Raw genomic sequence first — 14670 nt, forward strand, 5'->3', positions numbered from 1 at the left:
TTTATGTAAAACACCTACCTGTGTAAACCAGTTAGAACCAGTCTCTCTCACACACACACACACACACACACACACACACACACACACACAGACACACACACACACACACACACACACACACACACACTCACACAGTGGTGTAAGGTGACTCGTCTCTGTGTAGCTGATGAATCTTTGATGAAAGTTTCCTCTCGGACTTCGTTCCGTTCTTGTTCTTGACTTTTTATTTTTCACTTCCAACGAAGGCTCCTGCTGATTGTTTGATTGACAGCTGCTGTGAACCAATGACACGTCTTGTTTGACAGTTTGGGGGCGTGGACCCGGCGGGCGCAGGTCTGAGTCACGAGGAGCGTTTCCGTGAAGTCGTCAAAGAGTACGAGCTGCAGTTCAGGGTAAGAGAGCGAGCGACCTCCACTGCATTGTGGGTAATGTCTCTTTGGCGTTCGTTCAGTGAGCTCGATGAATAAAGGTTGATTTGATTTCATGAAATCAGAAGGGAAACATTGGTTTGATCAAACTAGGTCAAAGTTTTATTTTGAAAGAATCTCAGTGAACTTCCTTCATGTGTGACGTGAATCCCAGTTCTGAATCCCTCTTCATCGCTCATTCTCCTCCTCTTCATCGCTCATTCTTCTCCTCTTCATCGCTCATTTTCCTCTTCTTCATCACTCATTCTCCTCTTCATCGCTCATTCTCCTCTTCTTTATCGCTCATTCTTCTCCTCTTCTTTATCGCTCATTCTCCTCCTCTTCATCGCTCATTCTCCTCCTCTTCATCGCTCATTCTTCTCCTCTTCATCGCTCATTCTTCTCCTTCATCGCTCATTCTCCTCCTCTTCATCGCTCATTTTTTTCTCCTCTTCATCACTCATTCTTCTCCTCTTCATCACTCATTCTTCTCCTCTTCATCACTCTTTCTCCTCCTCTTCATCGCTCATTCTCCTCCTCTTCATCACTCATTCTTCTCCTCTTCATCACTCTTTCTCCTCCTCTTCATCGCTCATTCTTCTCCTCTTCATCACTCATTCTCCTCCTCTTCATCGCTCATTCTTCTCCTCTTCATCGCTCATTCTCCTCCTCTTCATCGCTCATTCTCCTCCTCTTCATCGCTCATTCTCCTCCTCTTCATCGCTCATTCTTCTCCTCTTCATCGCTCATTCTTCTCCTCTTCATCGCTCATTCTTCTCCTCTTCATCGCTCATTCTTCTCCTCTTCATCACTCATTCTTCTCCCAGCTTCTCACCTGATGACACGTCTTCCTGTTGGTTCAGATTTGACCTTTGACCTTCAGAGTCAGACTAACAGGAAGTGATCAGTTGTCTCAACGACAACACTGTTTCCAGGGAAGCAGAGGGTTTGTAGTCATGTGTGGTTGTGTGTGTGTGTGTGTCTGTGTGTGTGTGTGTGTGTGTGTGTGTGTGTGTGTGTGATGCATTCAGGAGCTGCGTGACAGGAATGATGAGCTGAGCTCGGAGCTGCTGAAGAGTCAGAGGAGCAACAGGAAGTCCAGAAGAGACGATGATGCTGCGTTGAGTTGGACTGAACAACACTCTGTCAGCGCCGAGTCCGACTCTGGTAACACATACACACACACAAACACACACGCACGCACACGCACACACACACACACACACCGCTCAAGTATTAAATCATCTGATCTATATTTCTTTAATTAGATGCAGCTTGAGTAAATCTTCAACCTTCAGGAAACAGATTTCAAAATAAGATGATGAGCAGATGTTTCAAAATAAAAGCTCATGCAACTCAATAAACTGGATTTCAGTTCCTGTGGAGCCGGTCGGAGCCGCTCAGGGACACGCCCACACACACACACACGCACACGCCCACACACACACGCACACACACACGCCCACACACACACACACACACGCATTCATTGTGTCAGTCAGGTTTCTGTGTGTCATTGTTGTGTTTCAGTCTCATCATGTCTCACAGTGAGTCTCTGTTCCTCTCACACTCGTGACCTGTGTTGTGTTAACTTGTTGTGTCACAGTCGATGGTGTTTGTGTGTTTTTGTGTGTGTGTGTTTGTGCAGACGACTCGGACATGAAGCGTCACTCGTCTCCTCTGGTGAAGAAGAAAATGCAGCTGGATGAAAAGAGCGGTGAGAAACACACTCACTCACACACACACACACACACACACACACACACACACACACACACACACACACACAGTACAGCAGTGTAAATACCCCCCCCCCCACCCCCAGGACTGGACAGTGTCTCTGGTCCCGTCGTCAGTATCCAGACTGAACTGGCTCTGGAGCAGCTGAAACAGAAACACAACCAGGAGCTGCAGCAGCTGCACATCCAGCTCGACACACAGGTAACACAACATCAACAAGATCAACACAATGCCATAACCACATTATCACAATATTTATTTCTTGATAAATTTCACTTTGTTATCGTAGATCATTGAACAAACACCATCTGTACATGAGTAATAATATTAAAATAGATTTGAAATGTAACACACATTCACATCGATAAATTAATGAGGATTTGAATTCTTGTTATAATAATTCAAACCTTCAGGTGAATTACTACGAGCGAAGTCTGGAGCTGATGAGACAGAGTATGGAGGTCGAGCGTAAAGACATCGCTCAGGCCTTCAAGGTAAAACAGCTTTTTATTAAAAATGATAAATGATATAAAACACAAACGTCAGCCTGTTGTTATTTAATATATATTGAATCTATCTTCCAGCTCTACTTTCATATTTTAAGTTCAAAGAATTTTAAAGTTTAAAGCAAATTTGTCTATTTATTTTATTCTTTTACGTTGTTATTTTGTCTTTTATATTCTTATTATCTTCCGTCTGTGGGAAATATTTGTTCTCGCACGTCAGCTGGAGATCAGCGAGCTGGAGGAGCACAAGGCTCAGGCGGAGGCTCAGGTGAAGCAGCTGAAGGAGGCCGTGGAGAAACTGCAGACTCCACGAGGAGGAGGAGGAGGAGGAGGAGGAGGAGGAGGAGGAGGAGGAGGAGGGTGGAGCAGCGAGCAGGAGCGAAGGTGACGGAGAACATCTGCAGATTCATCATAACGTTCTTTTCCTCTGTGATGCGTTCAGGTGCTCCTCAGCACATTTGAGTGATTTAAAGTCAGTTTAGAAACAACACTGATACTAAAGAGAAGCTGTTTCTACTTGAATGAAACTTTGAGAAGTTTTCAGTAAAACTTTTATCTGACTTGTTTTCAGAGTCACTGCGGATCAATAACTTTTAGTTTTTAGTCCAGGTCACCTGAGGACATTTGACATCTAGAAGTTTCTAACATCAACAGCTCAGAAGTTCTCACCGACTTTAGAAGAAAGACGTTTCGTTAACGTTTCGACTCCGAACGAAGTTTCACCCGATGAGTGAAATTCTTAAGAAGAGTTGTGTCTTTTTTCCCAGAATGCAGCGGGAGCGTGCGGAGCTGGAGCAGAACTTCGCCAGAGAGATCGGTCACCTGGTCCAGAGGCTGAGTGCAGAGAAGGATGAGCTGGAGGCGGAGCTGAAGCTGCACATGGACCAGGAAGTGATGGTGCTGAGGTGCGTTCACGAGCGTCGGACAAATGTGTGTCAGAGGAGATGAGTTCACAGTTAATTAACTTTCACACGTTCCTGCAGATTCCTGCCTCTTAATAATATTTTACAAGAAAAACTCAATTATTCTGAGATAAAAGTCATCAATTAAAGTTTGAAGTTTCCCCCGTTGATGATAATAATCTGATCAGTTCCTCCACCTTTTATTAAGCAGTTTTTATGGCTCCCATAAAAAACTGCTTCATAAAATCTTCTCAGTTAATAATTATCTCCGAGAAGATTTGAGCTTTGTATTTTTTACAATCCAGAATGATTACTGTTTCATATATATATTTACAGTTGTTTAATTCATGGTTTAAAATCGGAATATTACTGGATCTTTCTTAAATTCATGAATTAAGAAATCATCATCATCTGCGACGATCATAAAGTAAAAGCAGCTGGCGTGTTAACGTGGTGTGAGCAGGGAGGAGTCTGAGCAGCAGCTCTGTCAGATGAAGCTGCAGCACGCCGAGGGGCAGCGCCGCCTCCTCCACACGCTCCACAGGGAGCGCCAGAGGCTGCAGGAGCAGAGAGCATTCTGGGAGAAGCGGCTGGAGGAGGAGCAAGCCACGATCTGTGGCCGGTTTTCCTCTGAGAAGAAATCCATGAAGGAGCAGCACGAGGAGGCGGTCCTTCAGCTGAGGCAGGAAGTGATCTGTTTACAAGAAGCCGTTCAGAACGCAGACCTGCGGATCGGCCAATCAGAGGCCGGACTGACGGAGTTCAGAGAGCGCTGTGGTCAGTTAGAGGACGATGTGGATGCGTCTGGTGGGCGGTGCTCTGAGCTGGAGGCCCGGCTGGAGGAGGCCTGCGCTCAGCTGGAGGAGAGCATCGCCTTTCTGGAGTCTCACGAGGTTGTAAGTAAACGTCTGGCGGCGGAGAAGTGCTCGTTGGAGGAGGAGCTTCAGCAGGCGAGGACCAGAGAGGAGCAGCTCCTGGGTCAGGTGACTCAGCTGAAAGAGGAGCTGGGAAACGTCCAGGCCGCGTCCGCCAGCGTCCTGCAGGAGCGGGAGCTGGTGGCAGACAACGTCCAGCTGCAGGCTCAGCTCCGAGCCCGAGACCAGACCATCGCCACCGCAAGATCTGAGCTGGAGATCCTGCAGGACGCCATGAGGACCAAAGCCGCTGAGCTGGACTTGCTAAAGACGGACCGCGCCCGGCTTATCCAGGACCTGAAGGAGCAGGCGATGGCGGTGGACAACCTGCAGCTGCAGCTGGACGGAGTCTCGGAGGAGCTGGACCAGAAGAGGAGCTTCGAGCAGCAGCTGCAGGAAGTTCTGGTGAAGGACCAGAGCAGAACCTCGCTGCTCCAGTCCAGGCTGGACGAGCAGAAGGAGGAGGTCTGTCGTCTGAGCCAGGAGAACAGCAGCTACACCCTGCTGGCTGACCAGCTCTCCACACAGATCGTAGAGATGGAAGAGGAGATCTCCACCCTCAGAGACCATCTCCGAGACCTCAGCTCCCAGCTCAACCAGACCGCAGACCTGGTCCTGGACCTGAGGAGGCAGCTCAACTCCAGAAGCAGTAAGGTGGATCAGCTCCGGGCCGAGGTAGCAGGCAGCGCTGGTCAGAGCAGCAAAGTTCAGCTTGAGGCCAAAGACGGAGAGCTGGTCCAGGTCCAGCAGCTGGTCCAGGTCCAGCAGCTGGTCCAGGTCCAGCAGCTGGTCCAGGCCCTGCAGGACTCCCAGGAGCAGCTGAGGAGGTCAGAGGAGGAGTTTGAGGAGGAGAAGAGGAGGATGAGGCAGCAGCTGATGGAGCTGGAGCAGCTGGTCCTGGCTCTGGAGGAGGTGACGGAGAGTCCACTCAGGTTTGTGGAGCATGAGACCGAGACCAATCAGAGCGAGTCTGAGTGACGACTAACTTCTGTCTGCTGACCACTAATCACATCCATCATCTGAGACTCTGTCCTCAGGTGGAACTGAATGAAATCACCCACAATGCACTGCTGCAGGCTGAATCTGCAGTCTGATTGGCTCTGTGTGGAATGCTCTAACTCTTCACCTCTAACCGAAACATCTAAACGCATGAGACCGTTCATCACTCGATCACATGTCTGCTCTGCTCGCTGAAGATGAGGATTTCATCGTTTTGGTAGAAAGTAGAAATTTAAGGTTTCGGTTTGTTTCAAACAAGTAAAAACCAAACGCAAAGAACAGCTGAAATATAAAGGTTCAGTTGGTTCAGTTTGTTTGAAACACGCCGAGCCTTCAGCAACCTGATCTGAACATTCAACTGATCTCATCATAACTCATAACGTTCAGCAGAGGATGATTTTCCTCCCTGAAGCAGATGAATATGAGACGCGTGTGTTTCTGATTCCTGTTGTGTTGGATGCAGGACTCAGCTGGAGGAGCTGGGATCAGAGAACGTGGCTCTGCAGGAGCGACTGAAGGTCCTGCAGCAGGAGGTCCAGAACCTGGAGGACCAGGTCTCCCAGAAGAGGTGAGATCAGGTGGTTCAGAGCTGAGGAGGAAGGATGAGAGGAGAAGGTTTCATTCAGCAGGATGAAAATATGAAGATCACGATCACAGAGGAATCCGTTTTATTATGATGACACTTTTATAATGAGCAGTAGATTTTTCTATCTTGTGGTTTTGACAGAAAAACTTAAAACCTTGGATTTAAAAAACCCTCAAAACATAAAAATCTGATTATTGTTCATTTTTGTGGTTGAATCAGAATAAATTACGATGAGAAATGAAACCAGGTGAAATTGAGAAGCTTCTTGTTCCGTCAGGAGGAAAGTGGAGGAGATGGAAGGAGAACACGAGAGGAGCAGAGAGGAAGAGGAGCGGCTGCACAGAGAGGTGAGGCGGCGCCGGCCGGCCGCACGCCGTCCAGCGACCACGTGAATCCTAACTCTGTGACCTCTGTGACCTGCAGAACGCTCAGTATAGAGAGGAGGTTCTGGACCTGAGCAGCAGGAACCTGCAGCTGAGCAGCGACAACGCTGAGCTGAGCGCCCGTCTCCATGGAGACCAGGAGTCGGCCCGGATGCTGGGGGAGCGCCTAGCAACCGTCTCCAAGGAGCAGGAGGAGGAGCGAGCTACGGTGAGTGAGGAGCAGCTGGAGTCCGATGGTTTCACATCTGTGTGGAGACGCCAGGTGTGAACTCACCAGACAGATGTTCAGGTGTGAAGTCACCAGACAGATGTTCAGGTGTGAACTCACCAGACAGATGTTCAGGTGTGAACTCACCAGACAGATGTTCAGGTGTGAACTCACCAGACAGATGTTCAGGTGTGAACTCACCAGACAGATGTTCAGGTGTGAACTCACCAGACAGATGTTCAGGTGTGAACTCACCAGACAGATGTTCAGGTGTGAACTCACCAGACAGATGTTCAGGTGTGAACTCACCAGACAGATGTTCAGGTGTGAAGGATCAGAGGTTGAACATGGATCTGGAGATTTAAAGATTCTGGATCTCTGTCGTTTTCAAAGATGAAACTTTGTTGTTTCACGTTTCAAATCGTCTCATCCGGCGAGAATCAGAGAATCTGTCTGTGCTGCGTTCAATTAAACATGAAGAACTGCAGCTGGTGTCTCTCCTCTCATTGGCTGACGGGTCACTGCTCTGGTTTCTCTCCTCTCATTGGCTGACGGGTCACTGCTCTGGTTTCTCTCCTCTCATTGGCTGACGGGTCACTGCTCTGGTTTCTCTCCTCTCATTGGCTGACGGGTCACTGCTCTGGTTTCTCTCCTCTCATTGGCTGACGGGTCACTGCTGGTGTCTCTCCTCTCATTGGCTGACGGGTCACTGCTGGTGTCTCTCCTCTCATTGGCCGACGGGTCACTGCTCTGGTGTCTCTCCTCTCATTGGCTGACGGGTCACTGCTCTGGTTTCTCTCCTCTCATTGGCTGACGGGTCACTGCTGGTGTCTCTCCTCTCATTGGCTGACGCTGTGATTCAGGTGCGGCGGCTGCAGGAAGCAGCGACGCAGCAGCAGACGTCCTGGACGCAGGAGCGACACCTGCTGGAGAAAGAGCTGAACTCCGGGAGGGACAAGGTGAGATATCCATAGCTCCTCCCACTGACTCTAACATCAGTAGCTGTGTTGCTGCGGAGACGCTGCGGAGGCGTGTGGTTGAACGCTCGGACTCAAACCCACTTCCTGTTCCTCCTCAGCTGGGCCGTCTGTCGGAGCTGGAGGCGGAGCTTAGCGCTGTGACCCTGAAGCTGCAGTGGCTGGAGGAGGACAAGGCCGAACGGATGAGGGACGCAGACGCCCGCAGCCACAAGGTCACAGCCGACTCCGATCAGAGAGCCAATCACAGAGAGACGTCCCTGTCTCACCCCCCCCCCCCTCTGCTCTCTCCTCAGGTGGAGACGCTGCAGCAGTCGCTCCTCGCTCTGGAGTCGGAGGCGGAGCTGCTTCGCTCCCAGCTCCACGCCGTCAGCCGAGAGAAACTTGGCCACGCCCAGGAAGTAACTGACCTGCAGAGGGCGCTGCACGACGCTCGCAACAAGGTCGGAAATGAAAACAGGAAATGACATCAGATACTAAGTGTGATATACTGACAGGTTGTCATCAATCACTCTCCTCCTCCTCCTCCTCCTCTTCCTCTTCTTCCTCTCCTCGGCGCCCCCTGCTGGTCCTCAGGTGGAGGACTTGGAGACGAGCATCAGGAAGTTGATGATGGAGAAGGAGGAGCAAGCGTCCATCGCTCTGCAGGAGGAGGAGCACAGACAGAGCGCCCAGGAGCAGGAGCTCCAACACAAGGTACCTGACCCCTCACCCCTCACCCCCTCACCCCCCCATCCCTCACCCCCCCATCCCCGTGGTCGTCTGACTCATCCGTTCATGTGACCCGTGTGCTCCTCAGCTGACGGAGCTGCGGCTCCAGAGTGAGGACGTTCACAAGCTGAGGCAGGAGCAGCAGGAGCTGAAGAACAAAGTGAGCGAGCTGGAGAAGGCCAGGACGCAGGCGGAGAACCAGGTGAGAACCTCAAACCTCATCATCTGAGCCCGGACTCACGACACCGTCAGGTTAACCCCTCGCTGCTGTGCAGGCTCAGCAGCAGGAGGAGCGGAGGAGGAGTCAGCAGCTGCAGGAGGTGCAGGAGCGAGCGAGCGGCGGCCGCATGGAGCAGGTGGAGCAGCTGCAGCTGCGACTGCTGGAGGAGCGGAGGAGGAGTCAGCAGCTGGAGGAGACGCTGACGCTCCAGGCTCAGCAGAGCAGCTCTCAGATCAGCGTCAAGCAGGTAAACACCACAGCGCCCCCCTGAGGCTGAGGCGTGTAGCACAGCAGCAGCTTCTGAGTCATTCCATCATGTCCATGTTCTATCAGGAACATTTAGAACATCTGTTAATGTGAGCAGGCTAATGCTAATGCTAATGCTAATCACACACACACACTCAGGTGTCTGATCCAGGATCCGTTCACACTGAAACCAGATTAACCATCACCGGCTGCTGTTGTGTTCAGGAGCAGTTCGAGAAGGCAGTGGCGTCGCTGCAGCAGAGGACTGAAGATCTGGAGCTGAAGCTGAAGGCCGTCCGCTCGGTTCTGCAGGAGAAGGTCCAGGAGGTCAAAGAGCAGGTCTGTCTTCAATCAGGTCCTCACTTCACTGGAACCTCAAAAACACTGAGAAGACCATCTCAGTCCAGATGTCCACTCACGTTTGGCCTCACTCTGGTTTGTGTCGTCTGCAGATGGCGAAGAACGCCAAGTCCAGCGTGCTGCTGAAGGACGTGTACGTGGAGAACTCTCAGCTGATGAAGGTGCTGCAGGTCACCGAGCAGCGGCAGAAGAACGCAGAGAAGAACAACTTCCTGTTGAAGGAGAAGGTCGGGGCGCTCAACCGGCTGCTGAGAGAGATCGTCCCCGTGTCGCTCGCCACGTAGCTCCGCCCCCGCAGGCTCAGTGACCAATCAGCAGCCGGTCTGAGATCAGTTTCACTAAAGCAGCCAGGGGCCGTTAGCCTAGCTTAGCACAAATACTGGAGGCAGTTGGAAACTGTTAGCACCGAGTCAGGAAGTAATGGAAAAGCTCTTAAATCTGTAACCGATGACTCAGCAGAAGCACGTGACTCAGCAATCTGACAAATCAAATCTTTACCACCAGAGAAATGTCAAATAAATTCCATTTCACTGTTTGTATTTTCTTAAGCTTTTCTTTGAAAATTCCGTTTTTATTTATTTTCTCAAATTAATTTTCTTAGATCCCGACTTTTCGTGTGAAGTTGACTTTTAGAATAGATTAGAAATTCATGTGAGATGTCGACCAAATAAGGAAACACGTGACGTCAGCGTTTTCTCAAAACTGTCGTGTTGAACTTTAACGTTTCCTCGTTCAAACCAGAGTATTTTTATAAAGTCAGTTTGTGACGTGTGATCATGTGACTCACACACTTCCTGTTTGCCTCACGTGACGCTGCAGGGGAAATAAACATTTTTCACTTAATCAAGTTTGCATTATTTTGTTTAATCAGTTTCCTGTTTGATCAGAGGTGTGTGTGTGTGTGTGTGTGTGTGTGTGTGTGTGTGTGTGTGTGTGTGTGTGTGTGTGTGTGTGTGTGTGTGTGTGTGTGTGTGTGTGTGTGTGTGTGTGTGTGTGTGTGTGTGTTTTCACGCCACGTGCGTCTCAGGCGTCAGATTCTCGTTGTCATGACAAACTGATGAGACGTTTAGAAACTGATTTTATTTTTCTGAAGACAAACATGACATCATCATCTGACGCTGAACTCTGGCGATGACGAGCAGATGTTCCACCTCTCGGCTACTTGGCTCCGCCTCCTTTAGGACACGACGTGCTCCAGGACGCCCTGACGAATCAGCTGCTCACATTTCCAGCGCGGCAGGAAGTGCTGAGGACACAGAGACAGACGGTGACGTGAGGACTTCCTGTAAAGCTGCTGCACTTTGACCTTTGACCTTCAGACGTCAGGCGAGTGAACTCTGACCTGACTGTTCTTCTTCAGCAGAATCACCGTCCCGTCATCGATCTCAAACTCTCCGTGGTCCTTCAAACACCTGACCTGCAAACACACGTGTTACCATGGAGACGTGAGACTCACTGACACTGTGTGTGTGTGTGTGTGTGTGTGTGTGTGTGTGTGTGTGTGTGTGTGTGTGTGTGTGTGTGTGTGTGTGTGTGTGTGTGTGGGTTGATGAGGGTTCTAGTTTGTTTGGGACAGAACAAGTTGTAGAAACATCTGGAACAGTGCAGCTGGACTAAGCAGGAGGCGGAGCTTCCAGGTGTGATGTCAGAGCTCCCACGGCGTCTCACCTCGATGTACAGACTCTTCGGAGGCTTCATGTCCTGCGTGATGTCCAGACCTTCTCCTCCGCCCAGAGAACGCATGAACGACGCCAGAGACTTCTTGTACTGACTGAACCACTGCAGCTGGGACAGGAAGTGAAACGTCTCTGAATGAATTCACATAGAAGCTGACTCATCAACAAATCACTGGATCCTACATTTCCCACAATGCTCAGCACCTTGAACTCTCACCTCCTCTGCACACATGTGGAATCGAACGTTAGCGGGCAGCACGCTGCCGTACTCCCAGCGCAGCGCCCGGATCCGCAGCAGCCGGTCGTACCTGAGGGGCGGAGTCACAGGACATCAGTGGCGTTCCACTTCCACAACATGGGTTACGTGTGTTTACAGGTGAGTGTGTGGTTTCAGGTGTGTGTGTGTGTGTGTGTGTGTGTGTGTGTGTACAGGTGTGTGTGTGTGTGTGTGTGTGGTTACAGGTGTGTGTGTGTGTGTGTGTGTGTGTGTGTGTGGTTACAGGTGTGTGTGTGTGTGTGTGTGTGGTTACAGGTGTGTGTGTGTGTGTGTGGTTACAGGTGTGTGTGTGTGTGGTTACAGGTGTGTGTGTGTGTGTGGTTACAGGTGTGTGTGTGTGTGTGTGTGTGGTTACAGGTGTGTGTGTGTGTGTGTGTGTGTGTGTGTGTGTGTGTGTGTGTGTGTGTGTGTGTGTGTGTGTGTGTGTGTGTGTGTGTGTGTGTGTGTGTGTGTGTGTGTGTGGTTACAGGTGTGTGTGTGTGTGTGTGTGTGGTTACAGGTGTGTGTGTGTGTGTGTGTGTGTGCGTACAGGTAGGCGGTGACGCAGCGCTGGTTCCTCAGGAGGCAGCAGTGACGGAGTTTAATCGATGGAATCAGTTCAGCTCGACCTTCAGATTTTGCTTCGTTCCTGAAACACAGAAACAGACGAGTCAGTCAGGCCCCTCCCCCTTTTCATTTGATTATCACTTATCAATAACACGGGTTTTTCACTGATTGATCGAAGCTCTTTGTAAAATCAGAGAAAAGAAGGAACGACACTTTGTTCAGTTTGAATTTTGAAATGAAGTCATTATCAAGAATGTAAATAGTTGCAGATAAATGTTTTGTTGATCAGTTGATTTGTTTTAGTTCTTATAATTAATAAAGTTTTATTTGAAGTAACAGTTTTGTGTTTTCTTCCACATTGAACTGAATTTTAGTTGAATCAAATGTTTTTACTGTTTTTCTACTAAAATCAGGAAAAACTAATGAATTCACAGTGAAACTAAATCAAGTCTGAAAGCAAAAAATATATTATAACTGATGTCATGAAGATGAGCTGTTGCCTCTTTAATATTTATGACTTTTCTGTTGTTCTGCTTAAATGTTTTATAAACAGTGAAAATATGTCAACAATAAAACATTTCAAGGTTCAGTGTGTAGGACTCGGTGATATCTGGTGGTGAAGTGTCATGTTGCAGCTGATGTAAATATAATTTAAATATAAAGTCTCACTCTAGAGCAAAGAAAACAACAATCTGTACAATTTAGATTAAACTTTCCTTTAAAGAAAAGTTTTCATAAACTTATAACTAGACTTGATTAACTTATAAATTAATATCTACATATGAATACCAACAGTTTAATCTGATTTAATGTAAAAGTCTCACACGTCGCTCTGGTTCTGTTCGTACAGACACTCCATCTCCTGGAGAACCTGCCGCAGCCCGTCCTCCTGAGAACACACAACACACACAACACACACAACACACACAACACACAAACACAAAGGGACACACAGAAACACACAGAAACACACAGGAACACACAGAACCACACACAACACACAGAAACACACACAACACACAAACACACAGGAACACACGGAACCACACACAACACACACAAACACACAGAACCACACACAACACACAGAAACACACAAACACACAGAACCACACACAACACACAGGAACACACAGAACCACAGAAACACACAGAACCACACAACAAACAGAACCACACAACACAAACAGAACCACACACAACACACAGAAACACACAACACACAGGAACACACACACACACACACACACAGAACCACACAACACACAGAACCACACACAACACACAGAAACACACACAACACACAGAAACACACACAACAAACAGAAATCAGAAACACACAGGAACACACACACAACCACACACAACACACAGAACCACACACAACACAGAAACACACAGGAACACACACACAACCACACAACACACACAGAACCACACAACACACAGAAACACACACAACACACACAGAATTGAGATGGTTAGACTCCTCCCAGTACATGAACACACTCCACGTCACAGATCAGTGAGAACATGAATCTGATCTTTCAATCAAAGATCGTCTCCGGTTTCTCTGCTGGATGAGTTGCTTGTTAGATTCTTTAGCAGCCGAACATGAAAACATGAGATGAACGATATGAATATGAATTCAGATCATTTCCCACACAACACACACAGAACCACACAACACACAGAAACACACAGAACCACACAACATACAGAACCACACAACACACAGAACACACAGAACACACAGAACCACACAACACACAGAACACACAGAACCACACAACACACAGAAACACACAGAACCACACAACACACAGAACACACAGAACACACAGAAACACACAGAACCACACAACACACAGAAACACAACCACGTGTTTAACGGTTCCGGGGGGGGGGGGGGACTCACGTTGAAGGCCGGCAGCTGGAGAAACACACAGAAACACACAACACACAGGAACACACAACACACAGAACCACACAACACACAGAAACACACAGAACCACACAACACACAGAACACACAGAACCACACAACACACAGAAACACACAGAACCACACAACACACAGAAACACAGAACCACTCAACACACAGAACCACACAACACACAGAAACACACAACACACAGAACCACACAACACACAGAAACACACAACACACAGAAACACACAGAACCACACAACACACAGAAACACACAGAACCACACAACACACAGAACCACACAACCACATGTGTAACGGTTCCGGTGTGGGGGGGGGACTCACGTTGAAGGCCGGAAGCTGGCCGTCGTGGACCCGCTGCAGCTCCCGGATCAGATCCGTGGATTTCTCACAGAACATCGTGGAGATCAAAGAAAAGATCAAAGACAGAATCCACTTTACTCGACTCCGTCTCCCGGACGACCAGGCTGCTGCGCGGGAAAAGAGCTGCCTGGCGACTGTTATGGTCACGTGACCGGAAGACGATAAACTCCGGAAGCGGCTGAGGGACAAACTTCATCCGGACGAACCGTCCCCGCGGAGCCAGTGGAAGTGAAGCGGCCTCAGAGACGCAGTGACGCGGCCTCAGAGATGCAGTGACGCGGCCTCACGGGTCAGATTTGATTTGTTACAACAAACTTTACTTTATTTATTTATTTACTTTACTTTAACAAACCACCGGAACTGTTTAACTCGCGGTTACTTCCGCTTAGCAAACAGCGGCTAAAAATAAACCGGTCAAACAGCCCCGGGAGGCGGAGGGGGGGCCGGGAGAGGAGGGGGGGGGGGCTCCGGTACCGAGCCGGCACCGACCCGGTGTGTCCTGGTAAAAGACGTTATCATGTTTTACTGTTTAAACGTTAGGTTGAGTAAACATCGCTTCTCGGTGAAGCTAATTAGCTTCACTGCTAACTTCACTGATGACTCGTTCACGGTCCACGGTAAAAAACAGTTCCGACAAACACACTTAATATTAACTTCTTATCGTTTAAAGTGATGAATATTGAAAAAAGGAAAGAAA

The 14670-nt window shown here is 48.9% G+C and overlaps 2 protein-coding genes across 2 annotated transcripts in view; one reads left to right on the forward strand and one right to left on the reverse strand.

Annotated features, from left to right (window-relative positions):
* ninl (ninein-like) overlaps nt 1-9975 on the forward strand; it is a 23599-nt gene extending 13624 nt beyond the window's left edge. The window contains exons 12-30 of the mRNA XM_061087565.1: nt 306-392; nt 1439-1574; nt 2056-2124; nt 2233-2348; nt 2561-2641; nt 2874-3037; nt 3421-3558; nt 4019-5401; nt 5932-6036; nt 6332-6401; nt 6478-6645; nt 7509-7604; nt 7724-7837; nt 7919-8065; nt 8199-8318; nt 8422-8535; nt 8609-8800; nt 9025-9138; nt 9252-9975. Of these exons, the coding sequence (XP_060943548.1) occupies nt 306-392; nt 1439-1574; nt 2056-2124; nt 2233-2348; nt 2561-2641; nt 2874-3037; nt 3421-3558; nt 4019-5401; nt 5932-6036; nt 6332-6401; nt 6478-6645; nt 7509-7604; nt 7724-7837; nt 7919-8065; nt 8199-8318; nt 8422-8535; nt 8609-8800; nt 9025-9138; nt 9252-9443 (3606 nt within the window). The 3' untranslated portion in view covers nt 9444-9975. The remainder of the gene's footprint in view (nt 1-305; nt 393-1438; nt 1575-2055; nt 2125-2232; nt 2349-2560; nt 2642-2873; nt 3038-3420; nt 3559-4018; nt 5402-5931; nt 6037-6331; nt 6402-6477; nt 6646-7508; nt 7605-7723; nt 7838-7918; nt 8066-8198; nt 8319-8421; nt 8536-8608; nt 8801-9024; nt 9139-9251) is intronic.
* A 244-nt stretch (nt 9976-10219) lies between these two features.
* On the reverse strand, nt 10220-14127 carry gins1 (GINS complex subunit 1 (Psf1 homolog)). Its single transcript, XM_061086974.1, has 7 exons — nt 13935-14127; nt 12483-12547; nt 11642-11740; nt 11053-11143; nt 10828-10944; nt 10502-10576; nt 10220-10405 (listed from the first exon to the last, which is right to left on the reverse strand). Exons 1-7 carry the CDS (start codon nt 14007-14009, stop codon nt 10337-10339), a joined length of 591 nt encoding a protein of 196 aa, XP_060942957.1. The 5' UTR covers nt 14010-14127; the 3' UTR covers nt 10220-10336.
* Between the last annotated feature and the right edge of the window lie 543 nt (nt 14128-14670).

This window comes from Limanda limanda, chromosome 15, assembly GCF_963576545.1.
Source record: "Limanda limanda chromosome 15, fLimLim1.1, whole genome shotgun sequence".
Taxonomy (NCBI): Eukaryota; Metazoa; Chordata; class Actinopteri; order Pleuronectiformes; family Pleuronectidae; genus Limanda; species Limanda limanda.

Excerpts from the sequence above, each read along its gene's own strand:
- gins1 (XM_061086974.1), bottom strand. The coding sequence starts at position 14,009 with ATGTTCTGTGAGAAATCCACGGATCTGATCCGGGAGCTGCAGCGGGTC. Across the intron at positions 12,548-13,934 it reads GCCAGCTTCCGGCCTTCAAC|GAGGACGGGCTGCGGCAGGT; the intron begins GTGAGTCCCCCC and ends GTGTGTTCTCAG. Across the intron at positions 11,144-11,641 it reads CGCTGCGTCACCGCCTACCT|GTACGACCGGCTGCTGCGGA; the intron begins GTACGCACACAC and ends TCCGCCCCTCAG.